This window comes from Myotis daubentonii, chromosome 1 (assembly GCF_963259705.1).
Source record: "Myotis daubentonii chromosome 1, mMyoDau2.1, whole genome shotgun sequence".
NCBI lineage: Eukaryota > Metazoa > Chordata > Mammalia > Chiroptera > Vespertilionidae > Myotis > Myotis daubentonii.
This window is the reverse complement of record NC_081840.1, coordinates 201,235,561-201,248,890: the sequence shown is the minus strand read 5'-3', so window position 1 is coordinate 201,248,890 and position 13,330 is coordinate 201,235,561. Positions and strand designations below refer to the sequence as shown.

At 39.2% G+C, this 13,330-nt stretch overlaps 1 protein-coding gene across 2 annotated transcripts in view; it reads right to left on the bottom strand.

Moving 5' to 3' along the window:
* Positions 1 to 12,472, bottom strand: part of CHIC2 (cysteine rich hydrophobic domain 2) — a 52,640-nt gene extending 40,168 nt beyond the window's left edge. Inside the window, exon 1 of one of the 2 annotated variants that reach the window (XM_059671046.1) lies at positions 11,925 to 12,472. In XM_059671046.1, the coding sequence (XP_059527029.1) occupies positions 11,925 to 12,043 (119 nt within the window). In that variant the 5' untranslated portion in view covers positions 12,044 to 12,472. The remainder of the gene's footprint in view (positions 1 to 11,924) is intronic. The other variant, XM_059671043.1, reaches the window with a different exon arrangement.
* Positions 12,473 to 13,330: the final 858 nt, after the last annotated feature.

Here is a 13,330-nt window from a genome sequence, read left to right as displayed (position 1 = left end):
TTTTTGAGCTTTTCACATTGGTACCTAAAATCCCAACATACATAGGATTTTGTTATGTGTTGACAAATAATACAGAGCACATAAGTTTGTTGCTTTCAGTCCTTGAATTTTTTTAAAAAGCATTTAAGCAAACAGATTCTGGAGACAGACTATCTGGAATGTAATCTCAACACTGCCATTCAGTAGATGTATCACTTTGAGCAAGTTAGCTACCTTTTCTGAGCCTCAGTTTCCTTATTTATACACGAGGGATAATACTTAGCCTAACTCATTAAATGAGTACATATATAAAGCACCAACAGTGCATGTCATAAACCCTAGCTATATAAATAAAAGGCTAAGTGTACCTCTGCCCATCCGACCAGTACCTATGATGTGTACTGACCACCAGGGGGCAGACACTCAATGCAGGAGTGCTGGGCTGCAGTGACTTGGCAGCGGTGGTTCTCGGGTGACACACCCCAAAACCAGAGAGGAGGGAGCTCAATTCCTCACGGGGCCACGCAATTCCACCTTTGGACATGGGTTATGTTGCTGCTGGGGTACTGTCAGCCCCGAATCTGGTTTACTGCACACTTGTGTTTATGTTCCACACCCTGTATGATAGCAACTTTGCAGAGTGTCCTCTCATACTCCCACTCCGGGACCTCTCTGGGGATGTTGGAGAGCTGGTTTTGGCCTGATCCCTGCAGACCAGGCCAAGGGACCTCACCTGTTGGAGGGACCCCCGCTCACTCTGCAGATGCCAGGGAGGGACCATGGGAAGTTGGCTCCAGGGCATGTCTGGCCCATCTTGCCCAGTCTACCCCGCCAGCCACCTTCTAATTAATTTCCTTTCAATGCGCATAAATCCGTGCACCGGGTCACTAGTATGTTATAACTGCTTTTATAAAATAATGTAAATGTTTGCTGTGTTTTTATTATGGTTATTATACTTCTAGTTAAGTGGGCTATATTATCATTTAATATCACTATGGATAACTGGATAAATTAGAGAATGTCTAGATCTCAGTGACTTCATAAACATCATCTTCAAATAGTTTAGCAAACAGAATAGCCAATGATCAAATTGACTAATGATAACTGTCAAAGATTTTTCCAACTTTTTGCCAAGCTCTTCAAGTTCAGGGGGTAGTGTACAGGAAATAAGGTACACAAAGAGGTGCTGGGTTCAGTAAAGCCAGGCAATAATAAAGCATTTGTAGTAAATATGGGCAAGCAACGTGGGTCAGGAATCCAGGCAGGTGAGACCAAGGTTGAAAAGCACAAAGCAGTTACTGTGGTGAGATTAAAGAGCAGCACAAGGGAGAGACAGAATGCTCAAATTCTAATCCAGATATCAATTAAGTATATTGTTTTAGGAGAGCAAATCTCCTTTGTGGTTTTATTTGCCTCAGGTAAGACAACTGGCCTATCAGGGTCATAGATGGCCCAAAGGTCAAATACTATCCCAAAGTTCTCAAGAAAACATCAGCAAGGGTTTACTGGGCTGACATTTCATAGGTGGACAGCTGCTGTAAAGCAGGAAGAAAGTTTTAAAACTTTATTCTTGTCAAATAATTTGAGAGTTTTTCTCTTTGCAAGTCTGTGCCTTTTATTAATTCCAGCACACTCACATTCTGACAGAGGAAGCACTATGAAAAAAGAAAAAGGTAGCACAGAATAAAGAGTAGGTAGATAAGTTTTAATTTTTAAAAAAGAGGAAGACAGGACTCATTAAGAAGATAACTGAAAGATTTAAAGAAGATAAAGGAGCTGGCATTGGATATCTGATGGGAATATTCCAGAAAGGGAGTGCAAAAGCCCAAAGCTGGGGATGTGCCTGGAATAATTCAGGGAATGAAAAGGAGGCTAGTGTGTTTAGAGTCCAGTAAACAAATGAAAGAATAGTAGAAAGGAAATAAAAGAAGTAATGGTGGTCCAGATCAGTTAGGGTCTTATAGGCCACACTAAAAGGGACTTTAACTCTGAAGAGGGGGAGTCTTGGGGAGGCTTAATACAGAACAGACATGATCTGATCTATATTTTTAAAGGATCACTGTGGTAAATGTATTGCAAAGGTTGAGAAAAGGTGGAAGCAGGGAGAAGGAAAGTATTAAGTGTGAGGCACAAAAGAGACAATGACAACTCATACCAGCAGTAGAGATGGTAAAAAGTGGCTGAATTTTGAATATACTAGTATTTTGAAGATAGAGTCAATGGATTAATTTCTTTATAGACTGAATGCAATGAAAGAGAAAGAGGGGACATTAAAGATGTGTTAAATATTTTTTAATCTAAGCAAGCAGGATGCCAGATCTGCCATCAACTGAGAATGGAAAGGCTGCAGGTGAAGCTGATTGGGAGAGGTGGGGGGGGGGGGGGGATTGTTATGAATTCAGTTGTGGATATTTAGGATTCTGAGACATTCAACCTGTATAAAACCATAAACTCACCAAATTTTATCTTTCTATGTAGATGACAAGACCTAAGAACATATAAACTAGAAATTTCAGATTCACACTGAACACATGGGTTTTACACATGGCAACAGCACTTGTTTCCTAATGTTGAACTCTGAGCTCAGCGGAATCAGCTTGTTACCTATTTTGGAAGATGAAGTTATAACGAGAATTAAAATTCTTTAAACATAAAAATCATGCTTTAAATGAATCTGGCTGCCTTAATATACATCTGAATATCAATGTAGCTCAAGGAGGAAGGGCTAGAACTGAAAGTGTACTATGTTTATCCAAAAGATATAGAACCCCTAGAGTTGGACACATACATATTAGTCTCAGAATAAGTCTAAAAATTTTAACTGTGTGAACGTTTACATTCTGAACGTTTGGGTTCATCTGGCTCTGTGAAAGTACATGGACTAATGAAATCAAAGATTTAATTTAAATCATGTAGTACATTCACACTATCATAAATTTCATCATTATACAGTTCTATAATATACTAGCATTAGTTTTACTAATATTCAATTAAAATTATATTGTCAAGTATTGATAGATGATTACATATGTTGCTAAACAGTGAAGTTATATAAATGCATACTGATTAAACTTCATGGTATTAATTTCTGATAATATAAGGATTCAACTAATCCAACTCAACTATTTTACTTTTTTAATTTTATTTTTCAAACAGTTGACATTTAATATTATTTTATATTATTTTCGGGTATACAGCCTAGTAGTTAGACAATTATATAATTTACAAAGTGATCCCCCCGATATTTTAAGTACCCACCTGGCACCATACATAGTTATTACAATATTACTGGCTATATTCCCTATGCTGTACTTTACATTCCTGTGACGATTCTCTAACTACCAATTTGTACTTCCTTTTCACCCAGGCCCCCAACCCCACTTCCCTCTGGCAACCATCAGATTGTTGTCTGCATCTATGAGTCTGTTTCTCTTTTGTTTGTCACTTTACTTTGTTCTTTAGATTCCACATATGCGAGCAAGTGAAATCATGTGTTTGTCTTTCTCTGTCTGACTTATTTTAATTAGTATAATACCCACTAGATCTATCCATGTTGTCACAAATGGAAAGATTTCATACTTTATAGTCAAGTAATATTCCACTACTGTATATATATGTACAACTTTTTTTATCCACTTGTAAACTAATAGGCACTTGGGCCAACTCAACTACTTTAAATCATACATACCTGACCCCCTCAAAAAAAGACTTTGTGTACCTAATTTATACATATTTTAGAATATTCTTTAAACTTATATAAATCTTATGAACTATACAATGATGATAAATTATGTTCATTTAAGGATATATGGTTGAACTGGTTTATACTATAAACTACCAAAAATATCAATTTCAAGTAAAGTTTATAATTGAATAGGTTAGAAAGGGCAGAGAAAAAAGGCTGGATACATAGGAACTCATTCACTAAACTAACCAAGGACTCTACTAGTATTGTATCTACAATGCAAAATCAAAGAGAATAAACAAGGACCTCTTGCAGGAAGCATATATTTATATGCAGACTTGTCAAATTAAATATACACACATTCACTTCTTATCAATCAAAAAACAATGATAAGTTACTCCAAAATCCAACCAACTCTACCCTAAATAAACTTCATTTACTAGGTGGTAGGATGGAAAAAGGCTTAAGGGGAAAAATAATTTTTTCCAAGACTTTGTGAAAAAATTTTAGCCCTTATATACAAAATTCAGTTTTAAGTGTAAAGATGTAAAAAACAATCTTTTCCTCCAATCTAATAAACAGATCACTGTCAAACACAACACATCTTGCAGCTAAAGGCTACCACTTTACAAAGGTCCTCATTCCAAAATCTATGATCTTGTGGGAAAGCCTCACTTCACTTCTGGCACATGCAGATCTCTTGGCCTACTAGCTGCCCTGAGGCAGCAGAACAGGAAATGCAGGTATGTCATCAAGACAGTCTTCAATCAACAGTAAGGGCAGCCACAGTTCTTTGACCTCAACCTCCACAATATCAAAACAAAACAAAAATAAAACAAAAAACACAACTGAGGAATGAGATAGCAAAAGTGGCCCTGCTACGTTTTTTCCACACCTCATAGGGAAGTTGTGAAATTTGATGGCTTATAGAACTGTAATACCTCCTTTATGTAATAAAGACCATCACCCAACACATAGTCACTATCATGTCTCATCTAGACCAGGGGTGGGCAAACTTTTTGACTCGAGGGCCACAATGGGTTCTTAAACTGGACCGGAGGACCGGAACAAAAGCATGGATGGAGTGTTTGTGTGAACTAATATAAATTCAAAGTAAACATCATTACATAAAAGGGTTCGGTCTTTTTTTTTCTTTTCTTTTAGTTTTATTCATTTCAAACCGCCGTAGTCTGCCCACTAATAGCCCTACTCTCCCTAATTTCAGTCTAATCTCTCTATAACCTTTTCTGGCCTCTACTAAGCCTACCAAACCTCATTCTCATTTCAAGGTGCTATCCCCTTGGTTCATTATATTCTAGCCACAATACAGAAGTAGCCGTTTAGTTTCTTAGGGAAGCCATGCTTATTTTGTTGTTCTCTAAGAGTCTTTCATCCCTTCTAAATGTTATCCCCTCACAGAGGTTCTCTTAATCACATTATTTTTAATCACAGCACTTTATAGGTCTCCTTCAAAGCAATTTTTTTATACATAGTTTGTCTATTAGCTGTAAGCTCCATAAGAGTAGAGAAACTATGTGTGTTTCATTCATAACTATATACCCAGAGCCACACATTATACCTACCATAAAATTTAATGATTACTTGTTAAATTATTAACATCAACAAGACAGCTGATAATGAAGAATTAAGCAAAAAATACTCTTAGGAAAAAATACCTTACAACCCAAGTATTAAAATTCAAACATCTAGCCTGGCCAGCGTGGCTCACTGGTTGAGCTTCAACCTATGAACCAGAAAATCAAGGTTCAATTCCTGGTCAGGGCATATGCCCAGGTTTCAGGTTTGATCCCCAGTGTGGGGTGTGCAAGAGGCAACCAATCAATGATTCTTTCATCATTGATGTTTCTATCTCCCTCTCCCTCTCCTTTCCTCTCTAAAATCAGTAAAAATATATTTTTAAAAATTCAAATATCTAAATCCAGCACTCAGAATCAACATCTCTTACTTTACTAGTATATATGGTTCTAATAAGATTAGTTGTCTCATTTCCAAAGTAACCCTGATGAACTAGATGGGGGAGGAAAAAAAAAAGTAAACAGAAAACAAAAGCCCACACGTGAAATTCAAAATAAAGGGACATTTATAGAAGATCCTCAAACCCCAAAATACCTTAACAGCCTCTAAGAATATCAATGTTACCAGCCTGATAGTATCTGCTTTTGATTAAATGTTTCCTATATTCTATCAGATAATTCTGATTTATCCTCAAAATCTTGTTTTAAAGCAGGAAAGCATATGTCACCTTTTAGATTGATTCCAAGAAAACAGTAAAGATTAACCAAAAAATATGCATGAAGGATTAAAATAAGTGATAATATCAAAATAAGTGATAATCATTTGCTGAATGCCTGCTATGGGTCCAGATCATTAGGTACATTATTTCTGACTCTCACACCTAATCTCTGAGGTAGATATTATCCCTTTTGCAGATGAGAAGACTGAAGTTCAGAAAAGCTAAGAGTTATAATTAGCTTGCAGTTAGGAAGTATCTGAGCATTGAAACCTATCTTATCTGCTTGACATCAAATACCACACTATTTCCATAGGACCATCCAATGCTTTCCAAATGTTGATCTGAGTGTCACCAACGCTCTTATTAATAAAAATTCCTAGGCTCTTCTCCTAAAGATTTTGATTGAGGATGTCTAGGATAAGAACTTAAAATGTGTATTTTTTAAAATGCCCTAGTGATTCTGATAATTAGGCAAGATTAAGAAATCTTGCCCTGGGATTAAACTAGACTACACAAACATGAAAACACTGATTAATCTGATTTTATAATGGATTCTAAAACAAGTATTGGCAATTGAAAAGATCCAAAGATGTATGGAATTATCTCATTTATTTAGAGAACATTTCAGGACCTATATATAATATTCCAGACAGCATATTAAGTAGTGGAGAAATAAGAACCAATAAGTACAATCCCTGTCCTCAACTTTACAGCCTTGTGGAGAAATATAGTCTTCAAAAATCTTAAAATGAAATATGCCTTAAATATTATGCTAGCTGGGGGGGAAAAGATGGGAGTTATGAAGTTAAAATTGTTTAACTGAAGTGATTCTGTTATTTCAGCAAATCTTGTTCAGGTCTCTCCTTGCTACCATAACATCTAGTAACAGTCTTGAAATACTGCTTTTGATAGACATTTTTTAACTGACCCTACCATTAGAAAGCTCCATCAACATACTAAAGTGTTCTTGTGATGTCTCCTATACAAAGATCCTATTGTACCCCAAAGTAGTTTCCAAACTTTTTCATTTCAAGTCACATTTCTAAATCTTTCAACTTTCCACAGCATACCTAAGATGAAGACAAGCAAAGAGTGATGTCCCACAGCCACTGATAAAAACTGGTGAAGGACATATATGGCAGTATAAATACACATGCAAGTGTTACATATTTAGTGGTATGTATCCACATATGTGGTATGAATGGAGTATGTATGTATATGTATATATAGTGAAGGAGCCATTTGGTATAGCCTCCTTACTGATATGTTAAATCTTCTTCTAACAAAGGAACCAATTAATATGCAATTATTAACATACTTCAATAAATGTTGGACAATTAGAGGTGAAAAAAAACTGGTGAAGGATTAGGAATTATTTGTGGCAATGATAGAAAAATTATACCTCAGAAGTGAATACATGAAAACATGATAATTTAGTGAAATAAAAAAGAATAACATTAGAAACAAACTGCAGCAAAATAACTTGGCTCTATAAAGGGCTTAAATTAGAACTCAAACATTAGAAAAGCTCCAATTTGATTCTGATATAGGAGGTCATGACTAAGTGAAAAGGAAAAAATAGTGTCAGTTATAATTGTAGATTAGCTAGGAAATACTGGTCCAAAACTAGATTTAAATTCTAATTTTTAGGTTAACACATCCTTTAGCACTATCACCATTGTGAAAAATCAAAGCCTTCAACAAATGATCATTATATTTTGTACAAATTTATTTTGAGGAGTAAAGAACTCCATAATTTTTAAATATCAACCAAACTGGCCAATTCTACCTAATAAGTTAATCACTTTTTCCCTCATCTTCCTTACATAATAAAATGAGAAACACACCCCCCCCCCCCACACACACACAGGAAACCTACTTTAATTGTGAACTCAAGTCTTTTAAATTACATATACATAAATATTATACAATTAACAGGAACTTATCATTTCCCTCTCTTCCTTCAAATATGACTTTTTGTCAAAATATGCCCCTGCCAAGATTTCTCTCTGTTGGAGCTGCCATCTTGTTCCATCTTGCTACATGCAAATCTAACAATGAAGAAAATTATTATACTCATCCAGAAGAATGTCAAGAAAGAATGATGATCCTGATGAAATTACAAAGTATAAGTCTAATTTGGAGTCAATATGAAAACACTGTTATTAAAACCACATTAAAGTAGACTTTGTTTAGGTAAATTATACTTTTTACATTCTTATGTCCCAAAAATCTCATTATGTTCCAAAATTAACCAAGACCTGCCTATGTAGTAGAGAATGGAAAATAATTTAGTTTTTCACACCACTATAATAACATACCAAATGATATCATATGAGAATACAGTGATTTCTAAAATAAAATAAAAGCAATTTTATACTATGATATGTTAAAGTAAGGGAAATATTCAACTATAAAGGTCTACTCAAAAGTGCAATCTGTGAAAAATACATATTGACCTATAGCTTTTCCAACTAATCTGGATTACAGGTGACTCAGTAAACAATATCATTTATTTTCAAATTGGTAAGGAAAGACCACTCCTTAGTTTTAAAAAAGGAATCGGGGCAGTGGCAGTGAGTGATAAGTTCAGCCACTCTTACTATAACTGTTTTAATAGCTCTTTCCATTTAAAGGCAAGAAAAACTGAACAGGCTCAACAGTTACAGTAATTTTCCTAAGCACTAATCTCAAAAACTTTTATAGGTACAATAGGCATTAACTGGGCTACCCATTGGCATAGTATGCTTGTAAATTATGCATGACAGTGTCATGTAAAAAAAGTTTAAAAGTTCTGTATTACTATTACTATACCTATCTATGTCACCACAAAACAGGCTTAGATTTCCTTTTTGTTTGTTAATCCTCATCCAAGGATATTTTTCCATTGATTTTTAAATACAGTGGAAGCAAGGGAGAGACAGAGAGTAGGAAACATCTATGTGAGAGAGACACACCGACTGGCTGCCTCCCACATACACCAGAGGAGGGGGGCGGGGATCGAGCTGTAACCAAGGTACATGCCCTTGATCAGAATCAAACCCAGGACCCTTAGTCTTCCCGACAATGCTCTATTCACTAAGCAAAACCAGCTAGGGCCAGGCTTAGATTTTCAATCAGAGAGATTCTCAATAATTCTCATTGAAATACTTCACATAATTTAACCTCATGCAAATATTTTAGAAATGGAAATAAGACAAAGTGAATCACTGTTAGGTTTAAAAACAGCAGTTCAGATTTCTTTACACCTATGCTTCTCAAAGTGAAATACTACATGTGTGGAAGATAATTAATAAAGGCTAATATTTATTGAGCACAGTACCACAAAATGTGACTAATTCTTTGCAAGTATTGCTCATTCAATCCTTAATAATCTTAAAAGTTCAGGACTATAACTGTCTCTATCTTAACTGAAGAGGCACAAATAAGTAATTTACCCAAGAAGTAGCAGACTATAGATTTCAACCCAGAGCCTAAAACCAAGGTAACAGGGAAGAGAGGGAAGTGGTTCAGGGAAATCACAGAAATATTAACTCCCAATGTAGAAAAGAATGCTGTTTACTGGTGGCATATAGTTCTGTATACTACTCTGAAATAGTGGCCTGCAATCCTGGCTACACATAAAAATCACCAGTGGGACTTTTTTTAAAAAACTACCCAAGCCTGGGACCCTCACTCTGAAACTTGGCCTTCCATTGGCCTGGCCTGGGGCAAAGGCAGGTGTTTGTTGTTGTTTTTTTAAGCTCCCCAGATGATTCTGACAGGCAGCAAAGACTGAGAACCACTGGTAGTTCTCCCACCCTGTTATAACTCTCTGGTAGCCAACTACAATCAAATTAACTGATCACCTATTTGGTTCTGAACATTTTGCCTATTATATTTTGCATTTACCCCAAATAAATGCTTAGCTTTTCTTTTCCTTAAAAAAAAGGAAACATTACAACTATGGCTGTACCTTTTTAAATACCAAAATTTTGCCAGTTTTTCTTTGACATCAGGAACTTAGGGAGGGAAATGGGCAGATAGCATGAAAAAGTTTGAAAATCCCTTCTTTAAGCATCCACATACTCCTTAGATTTAAAACAATTTTTAAAAGTCATGCTAAAAATTAAATAACCGGTTATGAGAGTAAAATAAAAGTTCTGTGAAATATGTTAAAGAAAGATTTAATATCCATGATATTTGGTTATAATTCTTAATTCTGCTGGTGATGACAGTTAAAACATTAAGTAACTGTCCGGATGTGGTGGCTCAGTGTATTGAGCATCGTCCCATAGACCTAGAGGTCCCAGGTTTGATTCCCAGTCAGGTCACATGCCCAGATTGCAGCTAGATCCCCAGTAGCAGGTATGCAGGAGGCAGCCAATCAATAATTCTTTCCCATCATTGATGTTTCCCTCTCTCTCTCCCCCTCTCCCTTCTTCTCTGAAATCAATAAAAATATAATTTTAAAAAATAAACAGTAACTGCTACTGTGGTGATAAATTTCATTGTCTTTTCATGGCGCTGTGACAGCAATGATGCAGTTTTTACCCTATAAGTCACCTGAATATAAACTAACAGGGGCTAAAGAAATTAAAGCATTATATAAACATAGCCTAACAGCAATACCACTAGTCATATCATGTACTAACAAATGCAAGGATTTTCCTGAGAATCTTATATGAGAAGTCTCACTGTTTCACTTATTCAATTACACATTCCAATCACCCTATAGTGGTTCTCAACCTTCTGGCCCTTTAAATACAGTTCCTCATGTTGTGACCCAACCATAAAATTATTTTCGTTGCTACTTCATAACTGTAATGTTGCTCCTGTTATGAGTCGTAATGTAAATATCTGCTATGCAGGATGGTCTTAGACGACCCCTGTGAAAGGGTCGTTCCACCGCCAAAGGGGTCGCGACCCACAGGTTGAGAACCGCTACGAATGGAACCTGTTAAAGAGTCTCAGATTTGCTGGCCCTTTTATTTTACTGAAAAGGTAGAAATGTGGAAATATCTGACAAGCATGGGGCGTTTGACCCTATGATTTGAACAAGAGATCTAAGAGGAAAAAAAGAGTATAAATAGTTCAAGTCGTACAAAACTCTGGACTTCTCCGAGAAACATTACAAAACTTCCTGCTTCCGGCCAGCTCGTTATTTGGTTCAGTCTTCACATTCCTTTATTAGTCATGACCATTCAGGAAGCTACCATTCCTTACTGTTTGAATAATATCGGACTTTTAAATGTTCCCAATTCAGACTTTCAAGGACCTTTATCAAATGAAGAAGCCATCCCAGAGTTCATGCCCAAAAGAGGGACTCGTATTTCAAAGAACCCTTAGTAACCTGAGAAGTACGTCCTATCAGAGATTTTTTAAAAATTATTTGTACACATAGACCGTTCTGCAGATTTTAAGCGTCTGTTCATCTGTGCAGTTTCACCATGCACCATTACGGGGACTTGCATGAGTTCTGCAGAAATGGACTCTGCGAGAAACTGAGACCCGCGGGCAGTGTGTGAAGCACACAGACACAACGACCGCGAACCAGTCATTACCGATTGTCACCGGGGTCCCAGGCGGCCCAGATCTAGCCTCGGAGTCGAAGCCATATGTCACCAGGCTCCAAGGCCCCGGCACGCGAGCGAACCACGGGGTAACTGGGTGAGAAAACAAGGGGGAGGGGCCTCAAAAATGCGTGTCCTGCTCCCCCGGAGCTGAGGGGGTGTCCCGAAGGAAGGACCCCAAAGAAAAACCTTCCTTTCTGGGATCCTGCCTATCGCCCCAGGCGTGTAAGGCCTGCTAAAAGGGTTGCTGGGGAGGGAGGTCCTCACTTCGGAGACCGAAACAAATGAAAATAAAGCAAGTTCTCACTTCCTGGTCGCCTACTTTCCCGGAGGCCCCCGGAACCAGACGGACGTCGGGAAAATGGGGCTCCCGAGAAGTAAAGCCACCCCGCCCCGCACCCCCACCCCGCCCTCAGCCCTGCACCTCCCGTCCTCGCCCTCCTCCGGGCCTTACACGGTGACGTGACCCGAGCCGCGGACCACCACCGGGTCCGGCGAGTACTTGAGCAGCTGCTCCTCCAGGGCCCGCTCCTCGTCCTCCTCCTCCTCGTAGATCTCGTCGAAATCCGCCATCCTGAGCCCCGAGACCCCTGCCCGAAGGAGCCGGACTCCAGGGACTGTGGCCGGGATACGGGCTGCGAGGCGGCGGAGGCTGAGGGGAGGCGCCGCCGCGAGCTCAGAGGCCGCGGACTTGGCTCCCGGCGGTCTCCACTCCGGCTACAGAGGAGATGTGGTCCCGGCCGTCGCCGCCATTACCGTCAGCAATAACAACACAATGTCAACATCCGCCCGAGGGCCGACCCCTCCACCAGCGCCGCCGCCGCCGCCGCCACTCAGGCAACCACAGCAACAGCCAGAGCCGCCCGCAGCGGGAGCAGCGGGCTACGGCATCGCGAGACTTCCCGGGAGCGCGGGCGGCGCGGGGGCGCGGGGGCGCGTAGGCGCGCGTACGTGAGCCTCGCGCGCTCCCAGGCCGCCTTCCCTCCTCGGCTCCCACCCGCGGACGGCGCCTCGAGGGCGCGCTCCCGCGGCGCGTCCCCGACCCCCGCAAATGGGTCGCGGACCAGCCGCGGGGAGGAGGGGGGGTGGGGGCGGGGGGGGCGGCTCCGCGGGCCGGAGGCGGTGACCCCGATTCTGCGAACAGGGCTCCGAGCGCCCGGCGGGGCACCGAGTTCACCAAAGTCGTCTCCAACCAAAACAACTGGAAATGAAAACCCTGACTGGAAATAGAGAATTAATCGTGCGTCTGATTGGCAGTTTATCTAACAATTGAATCTCGCTTTTCGTCCGTTTTTTTTTTTTTTCCGTCTGTGATGAGGGCCATCGTCTGACTTGCCCAATTTGAGTAGCCCCACAGACACTGCAGACATTTTTGTCCACTAAAATACAGAATTTTTCAAAACAAATTCAAGCATCTTGTCCGATCATCCTTTTAAATATATTCTAATATGTGAGGCCAACGATGCTGATACTTCCTGTTCTTAAAAGAAAACTCACTGTCAAAAAGTGAAGGAGCTGAGAAAAAAAAAAAAGCACATAAAAAACAAACAAACCTGATAGACACAGACAACAGTCCAACGATTCCCAGAAAGGGTGGTGAGGGGAGCAGGACAGGGTAAAGGGGAGAAATGGTGACGGAGGGAGGCGGCTTGGGGTGGTGAACACTATACAATAGACAGGTGACGGACTGTAGAATTATACACCTGGAACCTATAGAATTTTATTAAGCAAGATCACCCCAATAAATTCAATAACTGTCTTTTTTAAAAAAAAAGAAAGAAAACTCACTGTAGTCATGCCATAAAACAAAATTGACAAATTCTCTGGATTACCTCAACCATAACCTGTTTTCTTCCATTA